Source organism: Brachyhypopomus gauderio, chromosome 14, assembly GCF_052324685.1.
Source record: "Brachyhypopomus gauderio isolate BG-103 chromosome 14, BGAUD_0.2, whole genome shotgun sequence".
Taxonomy (NCBI): Eukaryota; Metazoa; Chordata; class Actinopteri; order Gymnotiformes; family Hypopomidae; genus Brachyhypopomus; species Brachyhypopomus gauderio.
The window spans coordinates 18478186-18500968 of NC_135224.1; the positions used below are offsets into that span (position 1 = coordinate 18478186).

At 31.7% G+C, this 22783-nt stretch overlaps 1 protein-coding gene across 1 annotated transcript in view; it reads right to left on the minus strand.

Moving 5' to 3' along the window:
* The window catches only part of LOC143475121 (M1-specific T cell receptor alpha chain-like), a 45697-nt gene extending 23246 nt beyond the window's left edge, over positions 1–22451 (minus strand). The window contains exons 1-2 of the mRNA XM_076972864.1: positions 22431–22451; positions 21972–22053 (exon numbers count right to left, since the gene is read on the minus strand). Of these exons, the coding sequence (XP_076828979.1) occupies positions 21972–22053; positions 22431–22436 (88 nt within the window). The 5' untranslated portion in view covers positions 22437–22451. The remainder of the gene's footprint in view (positions 1–21971; positions 22054–22430) is intronic.
* Positions 22452–22783: the final 332 nt, after the last annotated feature.

Here is a 22783-nt window from a genome sequence, read left to right on the forward strand (position 1 = left end):
ACACAAAAACACCCCAGCTAATGAGGCATACTGGACGTAATATGACATTCACTGATACTAATCCTCTATAGCAATAAAAGATCCATACTGTTTATGTTGTTTATCTTAAATGCACTTGTCTAATAGAAAATACCCAAACCCGTGTTTGTTTTTTCGGCCCGATACCCTCCCTTATCTCTTCACTAATCAATAATGGTTGGTGTCCAAAGATAAACAGTAAACAAATTTATCAGTAAAATACACCTAATTATACACCTAATTATTAAAGCAAAGTTAAATGACATTTAATGTTGAACTTACTTTTCTCAATAGTCAGCAAAATGCTTGCCCCCATGTTAAGTTTATAAACACCAGTTCCAGTAGTCACACAATACGAGATCAGCTATCAAAAAGTCCAATATGCCATGACATTATAACTGTTGAATTAATACCATTAAGTACCAACTATACTACAGTGTGTTAACCACATGAACAGTATGTTTCTTCAAAACTGTTAAACTTCACACACTAGAATGTTGTCATTTAAACATAGCATGATTTCTATATCATTCTGTGACTACACCCAAAATTATTTAGTATAATTAAATTATACATACATATAATCAAAGGCCCTACTAGTATTCTATTAATCTCTATTTGAATACATTATGTGCATCATACTTGACTCTATACGTAGCGCTGTGCCTCTTCCAAACAGGAGCTTCCATCCCTCATTCACACACTAGTATAGTGCACATCAAATACCATGTGGTCTATACAAGAACTAATCCACTTGATTGATATTCTGCCCAATATTCTATTGAAAATCTTTTTAATAAAAAAAATATAGAATGCTTAAGATTTTCAGTTGGTGCTTAGGGGACATTTGTTTAAAGCGTAGTGATGTTTTTAAATGTATTATCGATAACTTTGATATTGTGGTGAACAAAAGTGTCTAATAAAGTCGCCATGACTACATAAATGCTTTGCCCGAATGCCCCATAGAACTGAAAGGCCAGTGATACAATTGATACCTGCATGTGAACTGAGATTTAAAATGTCATCTTCAAATCTTTTTAGAAATGTCAAGATGTTTACCTTTAAAATGACCTTTTTTTTTTTACAAATTTTACTACTGAAATGTTTTTCAAGAACATTCCTAAATAATTAGTTGAAGAAAATTCATTCTAGGACACCAAGACAGCAGTGATCTAAAATACAGATGGGATTTCAAGACTTACTTATGTCAATCACTAATTTCATGCCTTTTCCAAAAATGACCTTGTTCAATCCAGTAGCCACACAACAAAAAAGGTGATGACAAAAACATCTGAGAATTAGTTTTGCTGAGGTATGAGAGCAATAATAGTATATGCCTATAAGCGAACTATAATGGTGGGGTGATGCCCAAACTGGATTTGTGGGTGGCTTTTTTCTTTCTTTAATGCATTTGGAAATTTACTTCAAACATACACAAAAAAAAAAATTCTCATTAAGACCACAGCACACTGAGGAATTTCTGCACAATCATACTACTAATTTTGGATTAACTGTTGCAAAAAATGCTGTCCAATACATTTCAATATTTTTAAAATACTTAAAGTTAACCACTGTTTACAAATTAGTTACATTGTAAAAGCTTGTGTAAAACTTTCCGATGGAACAAACTGGCTGTCAAACTTACGTATCTCTACTGTCAGTTTTGTTCCAGTCCCAAAGATGAGCTTATATCCAGATCCAACATTCACACACAATGAACACACACAACAAATACCCTGCATTGCCTTCCTATTGAGTTTTTGTAAGTAAGTTTTTCTATTAAGAATTCAAGAACATAAAACTCAATAATCTAAAAATATATCATTCTACACTGGCCTATGAAAAAGTATTATTTCATCCTGCATATATAATTATTACATATTATTACTGGCTTCAGGGAAAACAGCAAAACCTTTATAGTCGTAATGAATTGTGATAGTTACATTCTCATCTTACATTATAATATTACAAATCAATTAATTTTATGGTATTTTTGAACAAAAATATGATAGCTAAATAAAGTCACTATTGTATTAAAATATGTGTATAATAATGAAGCTTTACGAAGGTTACATGCTTGATTATTAAACTTTTCAACTTACTTGTGTTAACGATTACCATTGAGCCTTCACCAAATATAATCTTCTCTGAATATGACACACAGTACTACCATCCTGTTCAATTACTTAGTGAAGTGAGGTAAGATGTTATACTACTATTACATTATATTTGCAGCATTATTCTCCTTGTTGTTTATATTGATATTTATATTGGTAGTGAACAAATTATAGGTGCATTGTTGAATACATATAGCACCGTTTTTTGTGGTTAGTTTACTTTTATTGTTTTATTTTACTTATTAACGCAAATTTATTTCAGTTGTATTTTCCTATTTAATTTGTCTTTCCACTTCACTGAAATGTCTACAGATGTTTCATGCATATATTTATATATGCTTATATACAGTTTACCACTAATGAATGTAAAATAGGAGATGAATAATAAACAAAAGACATGTACACTACCTGCCAGCACAGTGAGCTTTGTGCCTTTGCCAAATAAGATTCTAAATCCTCCAGTACCAGTCACACAGCATTACGCAGGTACACAACAACTAAGCCATGGCAGCATCGGTAACAGATCCAGGCAGTGTGTTTACGCTTTTGTTTGTGGATTTGTGTACTCTTTTAATAGCCATTCAGCTCATACTGCTCCAGGCAAAATGTATATTTCAGTTAATGATATGCCAGTTTGTCTTATAGTATCTATAACAATATGTGGACTCAATCACTTACTAGTCAGTTATCAACTTTACACAACACATGTTAAATCAAACCTATTTGAGTCAGTTTTCAACTTTACACAACACGTAGTAAATCAAACTTACTTGAGTCAGTTATCAACTTTACACAACACATAGTAAATCAAACCTACTTGAGTCAGTTATCAACTATACACAACACGTAGTAAATCAAACCTATTTGAGTCAGTTGTCAACTTTACACAACACGTAGTAAATCAAACTTACTTGAGTCAGTTATCAACTTTACACAACACATAGTAAATCAAACCTACTTGAGTCAGTTATCAACTTTACACAACACGTAGTAAATCAAACTCAGTTAACATATTTGCACAACAGAGAGTAAAACAAATGTACTTGGTTCATTTACATACTCTACACAACATGTAGTAAATCAAACTTACTTGACTCAGTTAACAATGTTATGCCTTTGCCAAAGATGATTTTACGTCCACCATCCGCAGTCACACTATATGTAATAAAGCAACGGAAACCTTCTGCCTCAAGAGACAGTGACATCTTGCTATATGCCCATTTTTGTATAATTATAGAATATAATAGCTGTAGTTAATTATAGAATATAATTATATATCATTATATATATAATTATACCAAGTTACATACTGAAGAATTCCAGTACCAAATAACATACTGAAGAGTTCAGTACCAAATGTTGACAATCATTTAAGAATATCATATCTATATCAGACTACTCTTTCTGCAGTTCTGTATTATATTAAGAAAATTACAAATTTTTTCCATACTTATAAATTCCATTTGTCCCCTAACATTGAATGCAATAAACATTTAAATATTTACCAGATTTACTGTAAAACTTACTTGTTTCAGTGATCAACTTGATGCCTTTAGCAAAAATCATCTTTCCAGCATTCACACTATGTGAGACCATTTGTCTAATACCTTCTCGCACTAAAGACCTTGGCAATATGTTGTAGCACTAGTTAGTAATTGTTACACTGAATGAAAGAGAACTTCTAGCTATTAGCAACACATCTTGCTCTTAAATAATGTGTGTTTGCAATGCCATAAATATACCCATGCTGGTTTGTTATATACCTGAAACACTAACACATATTCTTGGAACACTGATTAAAGATGTAGGATCATGAACAACCGAATAAATCACTGGCACTGATTCTGTAGGAATCGTAAGAGGTTACGATTTACATCTCTTATTTTAGCTAAAGTAAAAAATGTTTTTTTCTGATCAGTCATGACAAAATTTTTTAACATAATGGAGTTTAGCAGGGCACAAAAGAAATCAAAAGCTGTAAACAAGGTGGAACAAGGTTGAAAGCCCTCTGAAAGTTGAATGTTTCTAGTCCCGCTGTAGTTCCTAATCCCTCTGTAATCTCTAGTCCTTTTGAAACACTTACCTGTAAAAACAGTCAATTGTGTTCCAAACCCAAAATAGATCATCCAGTTACTAGTCATAGTCACACAACCTACTGACCCAAAGCATTAACTAAAAAATCACACGCAGTAATCTAGGCTGTGATATCTGAGCACAATAACATAGTTTTAAGACATAATCTGAAAAAGGAATCTGAATATTGAAATAGTAAATGTCTGTACTAGTACCTTTGTAACAGTCAAAATAATGAGAAATAATTCTTTGTTTTACTTACTTGCACTGACAGTAAGCTTTGTTCCTTTACCAAATATAAGTTTGTTTGTGGTAGTCACACACTGTTAGGGGCTTTGCAAATTACTCAGTGAAGTTTTCCAGTACTATATTACAGATTGAAGAATTCCAGTACCAAATAACATACTAAAGAATTCCAGTACCAAATGTTGACAGACGATTAGTTAAGAAAATCATATCTATATCAGACTACTGTTTCTGCAAATCTGTATTATGGTAACTGTATTTCAGTACTCACTAATTCATTAATTCAGACATTCAGTAAATACATTATTGTTTCATAATTTTGTTAAAGAATATTGAATTTAGAGAAACTTTTTTGAATTTTTTACTGCTTTACATAATTGAGAAATCTATTTATGTATCAAATTTTAAAAACATATATTATACTTTTACTTACTTGATTTAACAATGACCTTTATCGCTTTACCAAGCAAGAACTTGTTTGCATTAGTCACACAGTGATTCAGAATTTGACATCTATCCAAAGCATTTCAGTTCCATTACACTATTAGGAGAATTTTTTCATTTAACCTGTATGATCTATTTTTTATATAAGATCTATGACCTGTAAACACTGAGAACGACTTTGCTTCCTTAATGTGAATTTTATATGGGTAATTTAAGATTTCTGTAAATAAAAGAATGCTTATCTGAACATTGAAATGAATATTGAAACACTACCTGAAATTATCCAGAGTTTTGTTCCTTTTCCAAATAGCACTTTTCTTCCTCCAGCATCAGTCACACACAGTTTGGCAGACACACAAAAACATGTGTACTGCTTACACACAGCTGCATGACCTCTCAGTGTTTAACTCATAAACTCATATTTTAAATATTTTCTGAATACGTACAGTTGTGGCTGTGGTCATATATGATGTCTTTTGTTTGAAATATAATGATATTTCACTAACAGTAATTTAAAACCATAGTAGCTTACTTACATGTTAGAATAGTAATTATTACACAGAACTGCCTAGAAAGAGAACTATGACCTCACAACTGTACATTTGTAAGAGTATTCATGTTTCAAATACTGTATGTTCTGAATGTATAAGGTTATGGACACTTGTCCATATATCTTTGAATTCAAATTTCATTAATCCCACTAACTAAAAACTTTTAAAGTTAATTTAGCAAAATAAGTTTTTATTTGTTCATTTTTTGTTCATAAACTACTTAAAATAACTATTTTTTAAAAGGAATTAACGGACCTGATGGGATCTGTCTTACAGAATAAATCAGCTAATATTTATAAAATCAAAGAATCTGATTAATAAAAGCCTTCTATTACAGTGATGTGTTAACAAACACCAACAAATTATTACGTGGATGAACAGAATATTGCTCTAAATGTATACATGTAAATATTAAAATCTCTTTTTGGGGATATAAATTAACCGGGTGAAAGTTTCACATCATACTTGAATATCATAATATCATTATGCAGAATTCCAGATCTACACTATACTTTGTATATCATAAAGTTGCAGTAGAACTTTAAAGATACTACTTCTTTCCACAACGAATAACACTAAACAACAATAAATACCAATTACGTCAACGTAGGAAGAACTTACTGGTCTGAGTTATCAACTTTGTTCCTGTACCAAAGAAAATCTTGTTAACTCCACTTCCAGTAGTCACACACTATGGGACTACACAATAAAAACCTACTGCTATATAACGCAATACACATATCATTTTCCAAATACTTTTTTGTGTTATATAATACCTGATACTGAAACAACTCACAATCACTATAACCAAATATTATTTTATATGGTCTTATTCAATTATTGAATTAGTATATAATTTCTTGAAATTGGATTGTACAGCTATAGTAGTCGATTATTATATTATTAGTGTAGTTTATTGTACCAGAACTACTAATAAATACTATCACTATAACAAAAGATTATTTTGTATGGTAATATATTATTTTTAAAATTTCAATGAATGTAGCATTTATACACTTCTTGTTAGATTAGATTATCAGAACTAGTAGTATTTGTAGCACAAGAGAAACATTCTTACTTGTTTCCACAGTTACTTTGGTTCCAGAGCCAAAGTAGATTTTGTTTCCAGTATACACACACTGTATTGTCCATGAACAATAACTCTTTCATCTTACTGAATACACTCAATAATATAATTGAATGAGATTTGCAAATGTAGCCATTTTTACACAATTGCATGAAGCTTAATACATAAGAGCTAAAGAAAATCTTTTTTTATATTTTACATTCATTAACATGTGTTAAGACGGTGACATTGTTATGAATTTGAAAAGTATTGATATTAAACACTACCTGACATGACTGTGAGCTCTGTTCTTTTCCCAAAGATTAATTTCTGTGCTGCAGAGCCAGTCACACACAGTTTTACAACTACACAAAATCATCTTAAAGATGCAAGTGCTTCCTTTCTGTAAAGTTTCAATGGAAAATATATTAAACATTTACTACTAGGTAAATTTAAAGACAATTTGTAGTACTGATTGGTCTTTGCAATCCAGTGGTGTTTACATTAGCTTCATAAATATTTAGGAAGAATATTCCTAATTCCAGAGAACTTTAGATCATTTTGCCTCTACCATAATATCTTATGCAGACAAATGAAATTTGTTCGATAGCATTATACGCCACACCAAAATATCCATCCACATCTGCTCTAACATTCTATATTTCAAATACTGCACTTACATGTATACTGAATTATCCCAAAAGTGTTATTATAAAAACATTTACAACAAAGTTCAATGCAAAGCTCTTTAAACCAATAAACAGTTCATATTAGTAACTTACTCGTCTCAACTGTCAGTGATGTGCTAGTGCCAAAGATCAGCTTGTTAAATCCACCAGTATTCACACATTATAAAACCATGCAACGAAATCTTGACACTAGATTTTAGTTTTGTTTGGTTTTGTCTTTGTCTATTTATTTGTTAAAGTATTACAGCAATTAAACCTAGACAAAAAGAATACTTCAAATAGCATTATGTCTTTTACCAAATCTCTGTGGAACACTAATTCCAGATCCTAAATATATTCTACTGGCTCCAATGTTTGTCACACTGCTGCCCTCAAGCAAAAACATATGGTCTACTTTAGACTAATGCATTAACTTATACTTTTGAAATTCATAATTTCTAATTAAGAAAATATATTTTAATATATTTAGAAGGTCCTTTAGAAATCACTAACCATGAGATCCTTGAGGAACCTAAGGACTTAAGTCACATTACTCTTGGAAACATTACTTAATTATGCGTTATGTAAAATTCCACGCTTAGCAAGGTGGAGCGGTTAAAGCATCCAATTTCTTCTAGATTTTTGGATCACTTACCTGCCTCAACAACGAATTTAGTTCCAAACCCAAAATAGATCACCCTGTTTCCAGTCATAGTCACACAATATACTGACCCTAAGCAATAACTGTAAAATCTACTGTAATACTTTAGGCTTTCATATTTAATCACATTTTACTCGAAAAACACAAAAGACAGCACTAAAGTCATTTTCAAGTCATGAGACAATTAAGAAAGACATTTGAAAATATGGAACATGAAAAGTCTAACTCTGTACACAATATTCACTAAAATAACAATGACTCAATAAACATTCTTCAATTTACTTACTTGCACTGACAGTGAGCTTTGTTCCTTTACCAAATATAAGTTTGTTTGCACCAGTCACACACTGGTAAGAGCTTTGCAAATTACTCAGTGAAGAATTCCAGTACTACATAGCTCACGGATGTATTCCAGCAGCAAATTTGACAGAAAGATCAGATAGATATTTCTGTTAATAGACCAATAGAATTAAAATAAATCATTTTTACAAAATAAATCAGTTAAAATGTACAAAATCATGGTATCTGACTAATAAAAAGCCTTTAAGTTTAGTGATGTGTTAACAAACACCACTGGATTATGTGGATGAACACAATGTTGCTCTAAATGTACACATGTAAATATTAAACTGTTCTGGGTGCTATAAATTATCCAGGAGGAATTGCTGCATAACCATATAACATCTGATTACATATCATTATGCAGAATTCCAGGTCTACACTATATTTTGTATATCATGGAGTGGCAGTAGAGCTTTAAAGACATTACTTCATTCCACAACAAATAACACTAAACAACAATAAATACCAGTTACGTCAACATAGGAAGAACTTACTAGTCTCAGTTAAAAATAATAAAAAATCTACTGCCACAAAAGGCAATTCACATATTATTTTTCCAATTTTGTTCTTCTGACATGTATAATACCTGATACAGAAACAGCTGGCAAAGAACCTGCTGTATTGTCCTCAGAATAACATACTCAGAATGTAGCAATTGTAGAACTGTTGCTATTAGATTAGATTATCAGATACTTGTATATCTAGCATGAGAGAAACTTTCTTACTTGTTTCCACAATCACTTTAGTTCCAGAGGCAAAGTAGATTTTGTTGTTTCCACCATACACACACTGTATTGTCCATGAACAATAACTGTTTCCTCTTATAAAATACTCTCAAACATATTTAACAGAATTTCACCTATTTAGTTTTTGGATGCAAATATGGGATTTTTGTATGCCTAATAGATTAGTTTTAAACCTAATAGATGGTTTTACAAGTGTTATCATGAACATGTGCATTAAAAGGAAGACGTAATATTATGAATGTTAAGAGCAGACATATGAAACACTACCTGACATGACTGTGACCACTTCAATCTAATAAACAGTTTATAATAGTAACTTACTGAATATTCCCATTATAAGTCAAATCAAATCAAATATATTTGTATAGCGCTTTTCACAACATATGTTTTCACAAAGCGCTTAAGTCTCATTATAAAATGTTTTTTTGCAACAAAGTTCAATGCAAAGCTCTTCAAACTAATAAACAGTTCATATTAGTAACTTACTCGTCTCAACTGTCAGTGATGTGCTAGTGCCAAAGATCAGCTTGGTAATTCCACCAGTATTCACACATTATAAAACTGTGCAACGAAAACTTTACACTAGACGCTAGTTTTGTTTGGTTTTGTCTATTGTCTATTCATTTGTTTATGTATCTTAGCAATCAAGCCTATGCATAAACAAAATCATCGGTTCAAATAGCGTTATGTCTTTTTCCAAATATCTGTGGAACACTTACTTGTTTCAATGATCAGTTTTGTTCCAGAGCCAAAAAATATTTTACCAGTTCCAACATTAGTCACACAGTGTACTCTCCTCAAGCAAAAACATATAGACCACTTTAGATAAATGTTTCTTATTAAATGTATTAATATTCACAATTAAATTTAAGTAATGTGCTTCATTTATGTAATAAGCCATAATACATTTGATTGAAGTAAAATTATAATTTGTAATTATTATCTATTTTTAAATGTTCAAACTTTGACCTTGAAAATGCCTGTCAAAGGTTTGAAACTGCAAAAATGCCACATCTGTTTAAAAATGTGCACCTAATAATGAAATATCCTTGTTTTGTATTAGCTTGTAAAGTTTCACATTGGTATACTGCTAGGGTTAGGGTTAGGTTAGGGTTAGGGTTAAAAATAACAATTGGAATCAAAGCAATATTAACCTACATGTTAATTTTTTTGTGATCCATGATCTACAATATGAATGTGTGTAATGTGTCATGAAGTTTGTATACACATTTTAGAGGTCAAACTGGAAATGAATAAATTATATATTCTTTTAAATATCATTATATGATACATTAAGTGGAATTAATGTATTAATATTTTTGCAAAAAATAAAGGTAAACCCTACCTGACATTACTGTCACTTTCGTCCCTTTCCCAAAAAGTACTTTGCCTGCTGTATTAGTCACACAATGTTTCAAGTCCACACAAAATCATGAGCTCTACCAGTAGAGCTAGATTTCCTAACATGATTTGTTAGAAATAACATATATGATGCCTAACAATTATAAATCCATTTAAACAGTGGTGTGTAGTGGTGTCCTTTTTCTTATTACTGTTTTGTAATTGAAACTAGAAAATTCCACTGGCTACAGGATCTGGAGGACCATAAGGGCTTATGATCCCTCCAAAATGTATTTTTAAAAGTTGTTTTAGTCACACTTGAAAATATTACTTCATGCTGTATATACTTGCTCATAGTTCATAGAATAATCTTGGCTGCCATATTTAATTACATTTTACTCAACAAACACAAAAAGCAGAACTAAAGTCATTTTGTACTTACTTACACCAACAGTGAGCTTTGTTCCTTTACCAAATATAAGTTTGGTTGCATCAGTCACACACTGGTAAGAGCTTGGCAAATTACTCACTGAAGTATTTCAGTACTACATTACTCACTGAAGTATTCTAGTATCAAATTACTCAAATTAGTGAAGTTTTCCATAACTACATTTTGAAAGATCAGATAGATGTTTTGTTACTATACTAAAGGTAGTAACAGTAATCTGTTTCTAGTGTTCTGTCTTAGTCAATAAATTATTTTAAATGTACAAAATCAAGGAACTGACTTATAAAAAAGTCTTTTAATTTGTGTGTTAACGGGCCGCCCAATGGAGGATGGGTTACCTTTTGAGTCTTGGTCCTCCCAAGGTTTCTTCCTATTCCCCACCATCTAGGGAGTTTTTCCTTGCCACTGTCGCCTTTGGCTTGCTCATTAGGGATTTGGACCCATAGTATTGTTAACCTTGTAAATCCTGTAAAGCGCTTTGTGACAACATATGTTGTGAAAAGCGCTATACAAATATATTTGATTTGATTTGATTTTAGTTTAGTGATATCTTAACATATACCACCAAGTTATGTGGAGGAGTAGAAAAATATTCTATATGTACACATGTAAATATTAAACTCCCTGTTTTAGTAGATATAAAGTAGAACTTAAAAGGTACTATTTCTTTCCACAAGAAACCAAATTAAACAACAATAAATATCAGCTAAGTCAACATAGAAAAAAACTTACTGGTCTCAATTATCAACTTTGTTCCAGTGCCAAAGAATATCTTATTAATTCCACTTCCAGTATTCACACAGTATAACACAAGGCAATAAAAACCTACTGCCACAAAAGGCAATTCACAATAATATTTTAAGTAGTTTTCTGTCTCATATGATTAAGAAACAACTTAGAAACAAGATACGAAATGTTACTACAAATCACTTTAAGAAAACATGATTTTGAATATTGTTTGATGAAGTGATTAGTCTGAATTAGATTAGATTATATTCTTACTTGTTTCCACAATCACTTTGGTTCCAGAGCCAAAATAGATTTTGTAGTTTCCAGAGCCATACACACACTGTATTGTCCATGAACAAGAACTCTTTCATCTTGAATATGGTCATACACATATTTCATTGAATTTCACCAATTTGATTGGACCTAAATAAGTCATTACGCCAAATATGCCAAGACATGAGAAATAATGAAGCTAATAAAATATTTTTACATATGTCCATGTCTTATCATGGACAGGGAGAAATGCTGTCATTAGAATAGTAGATTTGTAGAACTGTTGCTGTTAGATTAGATTATCAGAACTACTATTATTTACTGGCATGAGAGAAACATTCTTACTTGTTTCCACAGTCACTTTGGTTCCAGAGCCAAAGTAGATTTTGTAGTTTCCACCATACACACACTGTATTGTCCATGAACAATAACTCTTTCATCTTACTGAATACACTCAATAATATAATTGAATGAGATTTGCAACATATTTAGTTGTATGTTTGGGTGCAAATATGGCGTTTTAACATATATGAATGAAGCTAATCCATTCGTGTATTATTTTTGGACTATTTGTTTAGTGGTTTTTATACATGTGGTACCATGTACATATACAAGTGTGTCGAGTACTAAATTAATTCTGTACAACACTATAACAAAATAGATTATTTACATAGTCTTAATATTTGATTTAGTTATGAGATTTAATTAGCATGAAAAGGAATGTTCTTACTTGATTCCACAATCACTTTGGTTCCAGAGCCAAAGTAGATTTTCTGGTTTCCAGATGCATACACACATTGTATTGTCCATGAACAAAAACTCTTTAGTCTAACTGTATACTATCATAAATATATTTCACTGACTTTCATCGATTTAGTTAGTCTTTTACTTGTTTTACTGTTTTATACATTGTAAAGTCTCTCAACTGAAGCTGATAACTAGCATTACAGCATTTTATGCCATAGCAAAATATCATGTCCATCACCCTCTCCTCTAACATTCTGTATGTCAAACACTTACACATATACTTCACTTATATATATTTTTAAGTACAATGCTAAGGTCACTGTATTTTCATAACCAATAATATTAAACCTCTTCAAACTATTCAACAGTTCAAATTAGTAACTTACTAGTCTCAATTGTCAGTGTTATGCCAGTGCCAAAGATGATCTTTAATCCACCTCCAGTGTTCACACATTATATAAATATGCAACAAAAACTTCACACTGGATGTTAGCTTTGTTCAGTTTTACGTTTGTCTATTGTTCATTTGTTTATGTATCTTAGGAATCAAACCTAGATAAAAATAATATAATCGGTTGAAATTGCAAATGACTTTGTGAAACACTTACTTGGTTCAATCATCAGCTTGGTTCCAGAGCCAAACACTATTTTATTGGATCCAGTGTTAGTCACACACTGAACTCTCCTTAACCAAAAACATACGGGCTACTTCAGACTAATGCATCTAATTAAACATAGAAAAAAACTTACTGGTATCAATTATCAACTTTGTTCCAGTGCCAAAGAATATCTTATTAATTCCACTTCCAGTATTCACACAGTATAACACAAGGCAATAAAAACCTACTGCCACAAAAGGCCATTCACAATAATATTTTAAGTAGTTTTATGTCTCATATGATTATGAAACAACTTAGAAATAAGATACGGAATGTTACTACAAATCACTTTAAGAAAACATTATTTTGAATAGTGTTTGATGAAGTGATTAGTTTGAATTATATTAGATTCTTACTTGTTTCCACAAACACTTTGGTTCCAGAGCCAAAATAGATTTTGTAGTTTCCAGAGCCATACACACACTGTATTGTCCATGAACAACAACTCTTTCATCTTGAATATTGTCATACACATATTTCATTGAATTTCACCAATTTGGTTGGACCTAAATAAGCCATTATGCCAAATATGCCAAGACATGAGAAATAATGAAGCTAATAAAATATTTTTACATATGTCCATGTCTTATCATGGACAGGGAGAAATGCTGTCATTAGAATAGTAGATTTATAGAACTGTTGCTGTTAAATTAGATTATAAGAACTACTATTATTTACTGGCATGAGAGAAACATTCTTACTTGTTTCCACAGTCACTTTGGTTCCAGAGCCATAGTAGATTTTGTCCATCATACACACGCTGTATTGTCCATGAACAATAACTCTTTCCTCTTACTGAATACTCTCCTCAACATATTTAGTTGTATGTTTAGGATGCAAACATGGTGTATTTACATATATGAATGAAGCTAGTCACACACAGTTTTACAACATTTCATTTGTGTAAGATTTCAATGGAAAATACATGCAAACTGCTAAACCTAATTAAAGACCATTTGTACTATAGACTGGTTTTTGCCATCTAGTGATGTTTAGACTAGCTTCTTAATCATTAGGATGAAACTAATGTCGCTAATTCAAAATAATTTAATATAATTTTTCTTCTGTTGAAATACCTGGGACACATTTGCATCAAAATCTCCAAGATTCTGTATTTCAAATAATGCAATTACATATACATTGCAAACGGTTTCTATTTTAAAAGCATTTTACACCAACAACAACAACAATGCAGATCTAATGCAGAACGAATCAACAGTTCATATTAGTAACTTACTCGTCTCAACTGTCAGTGATGTGCTAGTGCCAAAGATCAGCTTGTTAAATCCACCACCAGCATTCACACATTATCAAACCATGCAACGAAAACTTTACATGAAACATTAATTAGTTTAGTTTTTTTCTGTATTTATGTTTATGTATCATAGCAAAACCTAGCTTTACTAGCTTTAGTATAACTAGCTTTATGCCTTTTTTCAAATCTCTGTGAAACCAAATGATCGGTTTGGTTCAGTAAGGAGTAAATATTCTACCAGCTTCAGCATTAGTCGCACACTGTACTATCAAGTAAATACATATCAACTACTTTAGACTAATGAATAGAATTCAGCTTAATGACATTAATAATTTCAAATTATATAAATGATATAAACGTGATGTAGAAAAGGTCAACTCTACCTGACATTACTGTGAGCTTTGTCCCTTTCCCAAATATTACTTTCTGTGCCATATTAATCACACACGATTATGACACCACACAAAAACATGGTCTCTGCCAGTATAGCAGTAGGCTATGATTTGTTAGAAATTATGTATATAATGGCTTACATAAAACACAGGTAATCAGCTATATGCAATGGTGTCCTGTTTTAATCTTGCTGTCTTGTAATGGAGACTAAAATAATATATATAATATATAATAACTATATAAAAACAGATGTAACAGAGACTAAAATATTAATCGGTTCATTGATTTGGTTCTGTTATATAAACGTAAAAAAAATTATGTTATATAAATGTTAAAAAGGAGAAACAGTCTTTCAGATCTATACATCTACATCAGTAAGAGGATTCTGCAAGATATTCACTATCTGATAGATGTTCAGGTGAGTTTAATGAAGGTAACAGCTACTATTTAACCTGTTAAATTTTCCAGTAAACATAGATTAACTATTCTAACTACATCGCTATATATAGCTTTGCATTTTAAAGTACAATTTATTACACGTTACATCTATATAATGAACTTACTTGTCTGAGTGATCAACTTTATGCCAGTGCTGAAGATAATTTTATAGGTACCACTTCCACTAGTCACACAGCACAAATCCATCCACTAAAAACCTTCACGCTAAAGAGTCTAATTACACATTACTGTGCTAATGAATCCCTCGTTTATGTTATGCCAGGGTTAGGTAGAATGTTTAGATTTCACATTACATCTTTGTTCTTTTAGATTATGACATTTGAAATTGTCAGTATTGTGTTGAAACCACAGTAATAAAGTCTGTTTTGGCTTTGCAATTTGAATCAATGTTATTTTGCAAAATTATGCTTAGAATCATACTTTGAACAAGTTGCTGAAATGTTAATAGTAATCAACATCTAAAAATCTACCATGTTGGTTTGCTATATATCTGAAACACGTGTTTTTGAAACTCTTACAAACACAAGTATAATCCTACACATTTAAAGGTAAGATTATACAGGAAATCCCACTGGCTACAGGATCCTGAAGGACCCTAAGGACATTTTTTCTAGTTGTTCCAGTCACCATTTAATTTTTTACTTCATGATATATTTTGTAAAATGGAAACCTTAGCAAAGTGGAAAAGTTAAAAGCCCTATGTGGTATCCACAATCCACTTTATAGGCTGCCATATACAATTACATTTTACTCAAAAAACAGAGACTAAAAGCATTTTCAAGCCATCATCTTAAGAGATTTTAAAATATGAAATGTCTGACCCTGCACAGACACAATATTCACTAAAATAACAATGACTCAGTAAACATTCTTCCATTTACTTACTTGCACTGACAGTGAGCTTTGTTCCTTTACCAAATATAAGTTTGTACGTGCCAGTCACACACTGTTAAGGGCTTTGCGAATTACTCACTGAACTGTTCCAGTACCAAATTTTGATGCACTATCATATTCACATTTTTCTGTAGTTCAATATTACATCAAATCAATTGTAACTGACAGATCATTTTAATTTTTTAAATAAAAAAAAATGTGCATTATATTTTTACTTACTTTCATTAACAATGAGCTTTGTTGCTTTACCATACAGGAGTTTATCTGTGTTAGTCACACAGTGATACAGACTTTGACAACTATTCTGCAAAGCAGGTTCAGGTTCACTGTGTATATGATTGTGTATATTATAGTGTAATAGCGCAAATTAGTAGAAATTGTTCATTTTAAATGTACTATAGCTTAAGTCTTTCTAGATAAGAACTATGACCTAGGAACACTAGGAACTTTCCATCATGAGAATTTCATTACGTGATATGCAGTAATGTTCAAAACGGTGAACATTTAACGGTGACATTTTACCATTTCTGCAAATAAAGGGATGTGCTTTTAAATTATTATTATTAAATATAAAATGACATACTACCTGATACTACAGTGAGTTTTGTTCCTTTTCCAAATAACAATTTCCATCCCGCTGAATCAGTCACACACAGTTTTACAGACACACAAAAACGTGTGCCCCTTACACAGAGCTACATGGCCCTGTAAGCTTGTAAGAATTTTAATGGATTTCAACGGATTAGTTTAATCTCTGTGGATTAGTTTAGTGCCAGAGTCAGATTTCACATCTCTACCTTTTCTTCTGAATGTACTTGAAATTAGGGGATATTTCATGCATTCGCACTTATTTATTCTTTTTAATTAGTTGTGTCAAAATAATAATTTGTTTTCTGTGTTAATGTAAAATTTCTCTTACAAAATAAATCAGTTTATATATGCAAAATCTGACAAAAGGCCCTTTTAGTCTAGTGATGTCTTAACAACCACCACTGAGTCATTGTTGATGGGCAGAAATGCTGTAAATATTTTTGTCTTGATATAAAATAACTGGAAGGTATACTCCTGGATATTTTGTTTAACATTTTGTGCACATCACCACAACCAATTACAACTTCGAAGATCATTCAGCAGAATCAGCCTACAGTACTTTTTGTATATCCCATACTGCACATACCATTATGTTACAGAATATATATTTAAAAACAACAATAAATAACAGCTAAGTCAACATAGGAGGAACTTACTGGTCTCAGATATCAACTTTATGCCAGGGCCAAAGATAATCTTGTTAACTCCAGTTCCACTAGTCACACAGTATGACACTACACAATAAAAACCTACTGCCACAAAAATCCATTCATGTATTATTTTTGGACTATTTGTTTAGTTGTTTTTTATACATGTGGTATCAGGTACATATACAAGTGTGTAGAGTACTAAATTAATTCTACACAACACTACAACAAAATAGATTATTTACATAATACTATAAAGTATTATGTGTCTTAATATTTGATTTAGTGTAGTATTATGAGATTGTACTAGTATGAAAAGGAATGTTCTTACTTGTTTCTACAATCACTTTGGTTCCAGAGCCAAAATAGATTTTGTAGTTTCCAGAGCCAGACACACACTGTATTGTCCATGAACAATAACTCTTTCATCTTGAATATGGTCATACACATATTTCATTGAATTTCACCAATTTTGTTGGACCTAAAATAAGCCATTATGCCAAATATGCCAAGACATGAGAAATAATGAAGCTAATAAAATATTTTTACATATGTCCATGTCTTACCATGGACAGGGAGAAGTGCTGTCATGAGAATAGTAGATTTGTAGAACTGTTGCTGTTAGATTAGATTATCAGAATTACTATTATTTACTGGCATGAGTGAAACATTCTTACTTGTTTCCACAGTCACTTTGGTTCCAGAGCCAAAGTAGATTTTGTTTCCATCATACACACACTGTATTGTCCATGAACAGTAACTCTTTCCTCTTACTGAATACTCTCCTCAACATATTTAGTTGTATGTTTAGGATGCAAATATGGCGTTTTTACATATATGAATGAAGCTAATCCATTCATGTATTATTTTTGGACTATTTGTTTGGTTGTTTTTATACATGTGGTACCAGGTACATATACAAGTGTGTAGAGTACTAAATTAATTCTGCACAACACTATAACAAATAGATTATTTACATAATACTATTAATATTTGATTTAGTGTAGTATTATGAGATTTTACTAGTATGAAAAGGAATGTTCTTACTTGATTCCACAATCACTTTGGTTCCAGAGCCAAAGTAGATTTTCTGGCTTGCAGATGCAGACACACATTGTGTTGTCCATGAACAATAACTCTTTAGTCTAACTGTATACTATCAAATATATTTCACTGATTTTCATAGATTTAGTTAGACCAAAATATGGGACTTTTACATGTATGTTTTATATGCTGTAAAGTCTCTCAAGTGAAGCTGAGAACTAGCATTATAGCGTTTTATACCACAGCAAAATATCATATCTATCGCCCTCTCCTCTAACATTCTGTATGTCAAACACTTACACACATACTTCACTTATATATTTTGTTAAGTACAATGCTAAGGTCACTGTATTTTCACAACCAATAATATTAAACCTCTTCAAACTATTCAACAGTTCAAGTTAGTAACTTACTAGTCTCAACTGTCAGTGTTATGCCAGTGCCAAAGATGATCTTTAATCCACCTCCAGTTTTCACACATTATATAACCATGCAACAAAAACTTCACACGGGATGTTGGCTTTGTTCGGTTTTACGTTTGTCTATTGTTCATTTGTTTATGTATCTTAGGAATCAAACCTAGACAAAAATAATATAATCAGTTGAAATTGCAAATGACTTTGTGAAACACTTACTTGGTTCAATCATCAGCTTGGTTCCAGAGCCAAACACTATTTTATTGGATCCAGTGTTAGTCACACACTGAACTCTCCTTAACCAAAAACATACGGGCTACTTAAGACTAATGCATCTAATTAAACTAATATCCAAAGTAATATCCAAATGAAAAATGGTAGATATACTATATCACAGTAAATTTGATTAAAGGTAATAAAAAATGTCTATTTAACAATCTGAAACACACGTTAGACACATCTGTACCCTATGTAACAACTTTTGTTCCTTTACTAAATGTTTGCATGTTTGTTTTGTTCCTTTACTAAATGTTTACATGTTTGTTTTGTTCCTTTACTAAATGTTTGCGAAATGTTTGTTAGCATGTTCATACAATATTTGGAGTAATTATACCTCCAGTCCAAAATGAACATTTAGAAGTAGTCTAACAGTAATTTAACTTTAGCAGTGATATATTAACTAGTTTTTCTACCAACAGTAGACTTCAACTTATAAATAAAGAAATCACCTCAACCTAAGCATTTTAAGGTATGTCCTGTTTTAACATCATTCTTTAAAAAAATGAATGTAGAAGAGATAAACACTACCTGACATTACTGTGAGCTTTGTCCCTTTCCCAAATACCACTTTGTCTGCTGCATTAGTCACACACTGTTACAAAACCAGACAAAAATCATGGGCTCTACCACTAGAGCACAAGACCATTTGCTGTCTTTTAACTAGAATACATTTCTGAAACTAGATACAATCCAACAAGCTCGGATCAAATATTTAGCATGTGTTTAGCATGTGTGGAAACAGGACTTTAAGATCTATACATCTACATCAGGGGGATTCTGCAAGCCCATTCAAGCACCATCTCTGATAAATATCCCGCTGATCTTAATGAAGGAGGTAGCAGTGCTTTATATCTATATAATGAACTTACTTGTCTCAATGATCAACTTTGTGCCAGTGCTGAAGATGATTTTATAACCTCCACTAGTCACACAGCACAAAACCATCAACTAAAAACCTTCCAGCTAAAGAGCATAATTACACATTAAAAGAAAGTCTCCAATTATACAACCTCCATTGCACCTAAGCATCATGGATAAAATCTGCTCAAATGAAACATGAATTAAATCTGATTTTGCCATATTGACAGGGATATAAGGATGATCAGTGTTTTTAAAAATATTATCTTGCCATAGTAGCTATGTAGACTACAGTAAAACAATTCTATATCAAAACAAGCCTGCATGTTAATAACAATGTTTAGATTGCTGCAACACTATATTTTTGAATAAGCTGCTTTTCCATCTTTGATTTTAGACTTGACCTTACTTTTCTGAACAATCAGGTTAGTTCCAGAGGCAAAGTGGATTTTCCGGACACCGGTGTCTGTCACACTGTTCTTTCCCTGAGCAAGAACTCTTTTCTCTAGTGATATTCTAGACTGTACTTCACTGCATTTATTTAAATCATAACGTGTATAAGAACTTATGCAGAACTGTAGATGTATTGCAGATGTACTGAATATACACCACAATACTGGAGGACCCTATAGAGTCACAAATTCTTCAAGTGTCATTTTATGTGGCAAATTAAGTGGAAAGATCATTTTAATTACATTAGCATTTTAAAAGATCTTTTCAAAATGTATTTTTTAAACCATATGTAAAAACTAAAGTCTACCTGATATGACTGTGAGCTTTGTTCCTTTCCCGAATATTAACTTCTGTCCTGAGTTAGTCACACACTGCTACCCAGCCACACAAAAACATATTTACTGCTGTCACAAGATGTGACATTTCCTTTATAATTCCAATTAACTAAAAACCTTTTAAAAGTACTTTAAAAATAAAAACCAACATTCATCTCTTTTTTTTTTATTCTGGCAAAAGTGTAGGCCCAAAATGTGTCATCATGGGTCAATGCTGTCTTTCAAAAATCATGCTAATCTTCAATAAGAAGTAATTTCACTAAAGTGCAGTACTATAATGAAACCCCTGCAATCACTTTCTTAATTTACAAGTGTTACAATATTTAGAGTATTAACTTACTTGAATCAATTATCAGCTCAGTGCCTGAGCCAAAGAAAACCTTATTTCCACTTCCTACAGTCACACACTGCAATACAACACACCAAAATCCCTGCAGCACAAGATCTGGGTGAAATCAAGCATTATTGCAAAGTAAATTTAAAAAAATGTTCTATGATTAGACTCGTGTGTATGTAATAATTTGAAGATGACAAATGTCAGATGGTATTACACAATGCTCACAATGTTCTTTTCTCATATGATAGTACTGTATAAATAACAATAACTAAATATTTGGCATTGTGACCATCCTACCAGCACACAAAGAACAACCTGCTGAATGTTTTTTCGCTTCACTGGTTCTATCATGTTTGTTTTGTCACTGTAGAGTACTGAATTGCTCCAACAGTAACTTTGGCTCCAGAGCCAACATAAATAAGCATAGTCAGCATTAATGATGTGCACTTTCTCCTGAACAAAAACTGTTATAAATTCTCAAAATCTCCTACAACAAACAAGAAGCGGTTTAGTGTCTGTCTCACATCAAGTCAACTAAAATTGAATTTAAAAACAAACAATAAATAAAGTCTAGTTGACCAAGAGTTTATCTGAATGTATCTGTCCATTTTAACCTTATGCAATGTCCTGTTAAATAAATCCTTCATAATTTTAAACCAATTTTACTTACTTAGGTTGACAGTAAGTTTTATTTCTTTGCCAAATACGAGCTTGTACGAGCTGGTCACACAGTGTTAAAGGCTTTCACAATTACCTACACTGACAACCCAAACCCAAAAAGCAAACCCCAGCTGAAAGATAAAGGCCAGTCTATTGTTAATTAAAGACATCTTTACACCAAAATCCCTGAGTTATCATCATAACCGGTTATCATGTCCTACCTGAGTTCACTCGAAGTTCTGTGCCTTTTCCAAATATTACTTTATATCCTCCCCCACTCCCAGTCACACAGCTGTAAATGGCCTTACAAATACATTCTGGTTTTTAGTCTCAGCTATGGACATTTTAAATGGTTATGTCATTTGTCATGTGTAATTGTAATTTTATTTACAATTAATACAATTATCGCAACGCTGCAATCTCCAAAGGCTCAGGTGATACTTTCAATACTTTCAATTCAGTATCCTTTTAAGAAAAACTCTAAAACATTGATATACATATACTGGTTTTAAAATTGACACCATGCATTTCAGTTAATTGCTAACATAAGCATTCTCCATACATATATTTAAAAAACGTAATATGTGTATTTAGGCTATACATTTGAATAAAAAAACCTTGGCTGATATCTGAAAAGCTTAAACACTGTATACCATATACAATATATAGAAATGTCTCACATTCATTTTCCTAGTAATTCTCTCACTGCTGTGTGCATGTAAACCATATCATTCTTAAAATGAAAATGATGCCACGGTGCATCATAATATAACGTCTGTCAAGCAAGGAACCTACTCATAGTACTGTAATGAAGATGTGAGGAATAATACGTTATACTTACTGGAACTGATTTTTAATTGGATGCCTGATCCAAAGATCAATTTCCCGTATCCACTACCAGTATTCACACAGTGCAGAGCTCCATAACACTAACTCAAAACAGCCAGCCATATCTCATCCAGTGCACTAAACCACTAAGAATACTGTTTCACTAAATATTGCTACCAAAATGAGCATGCACATATTTATATTT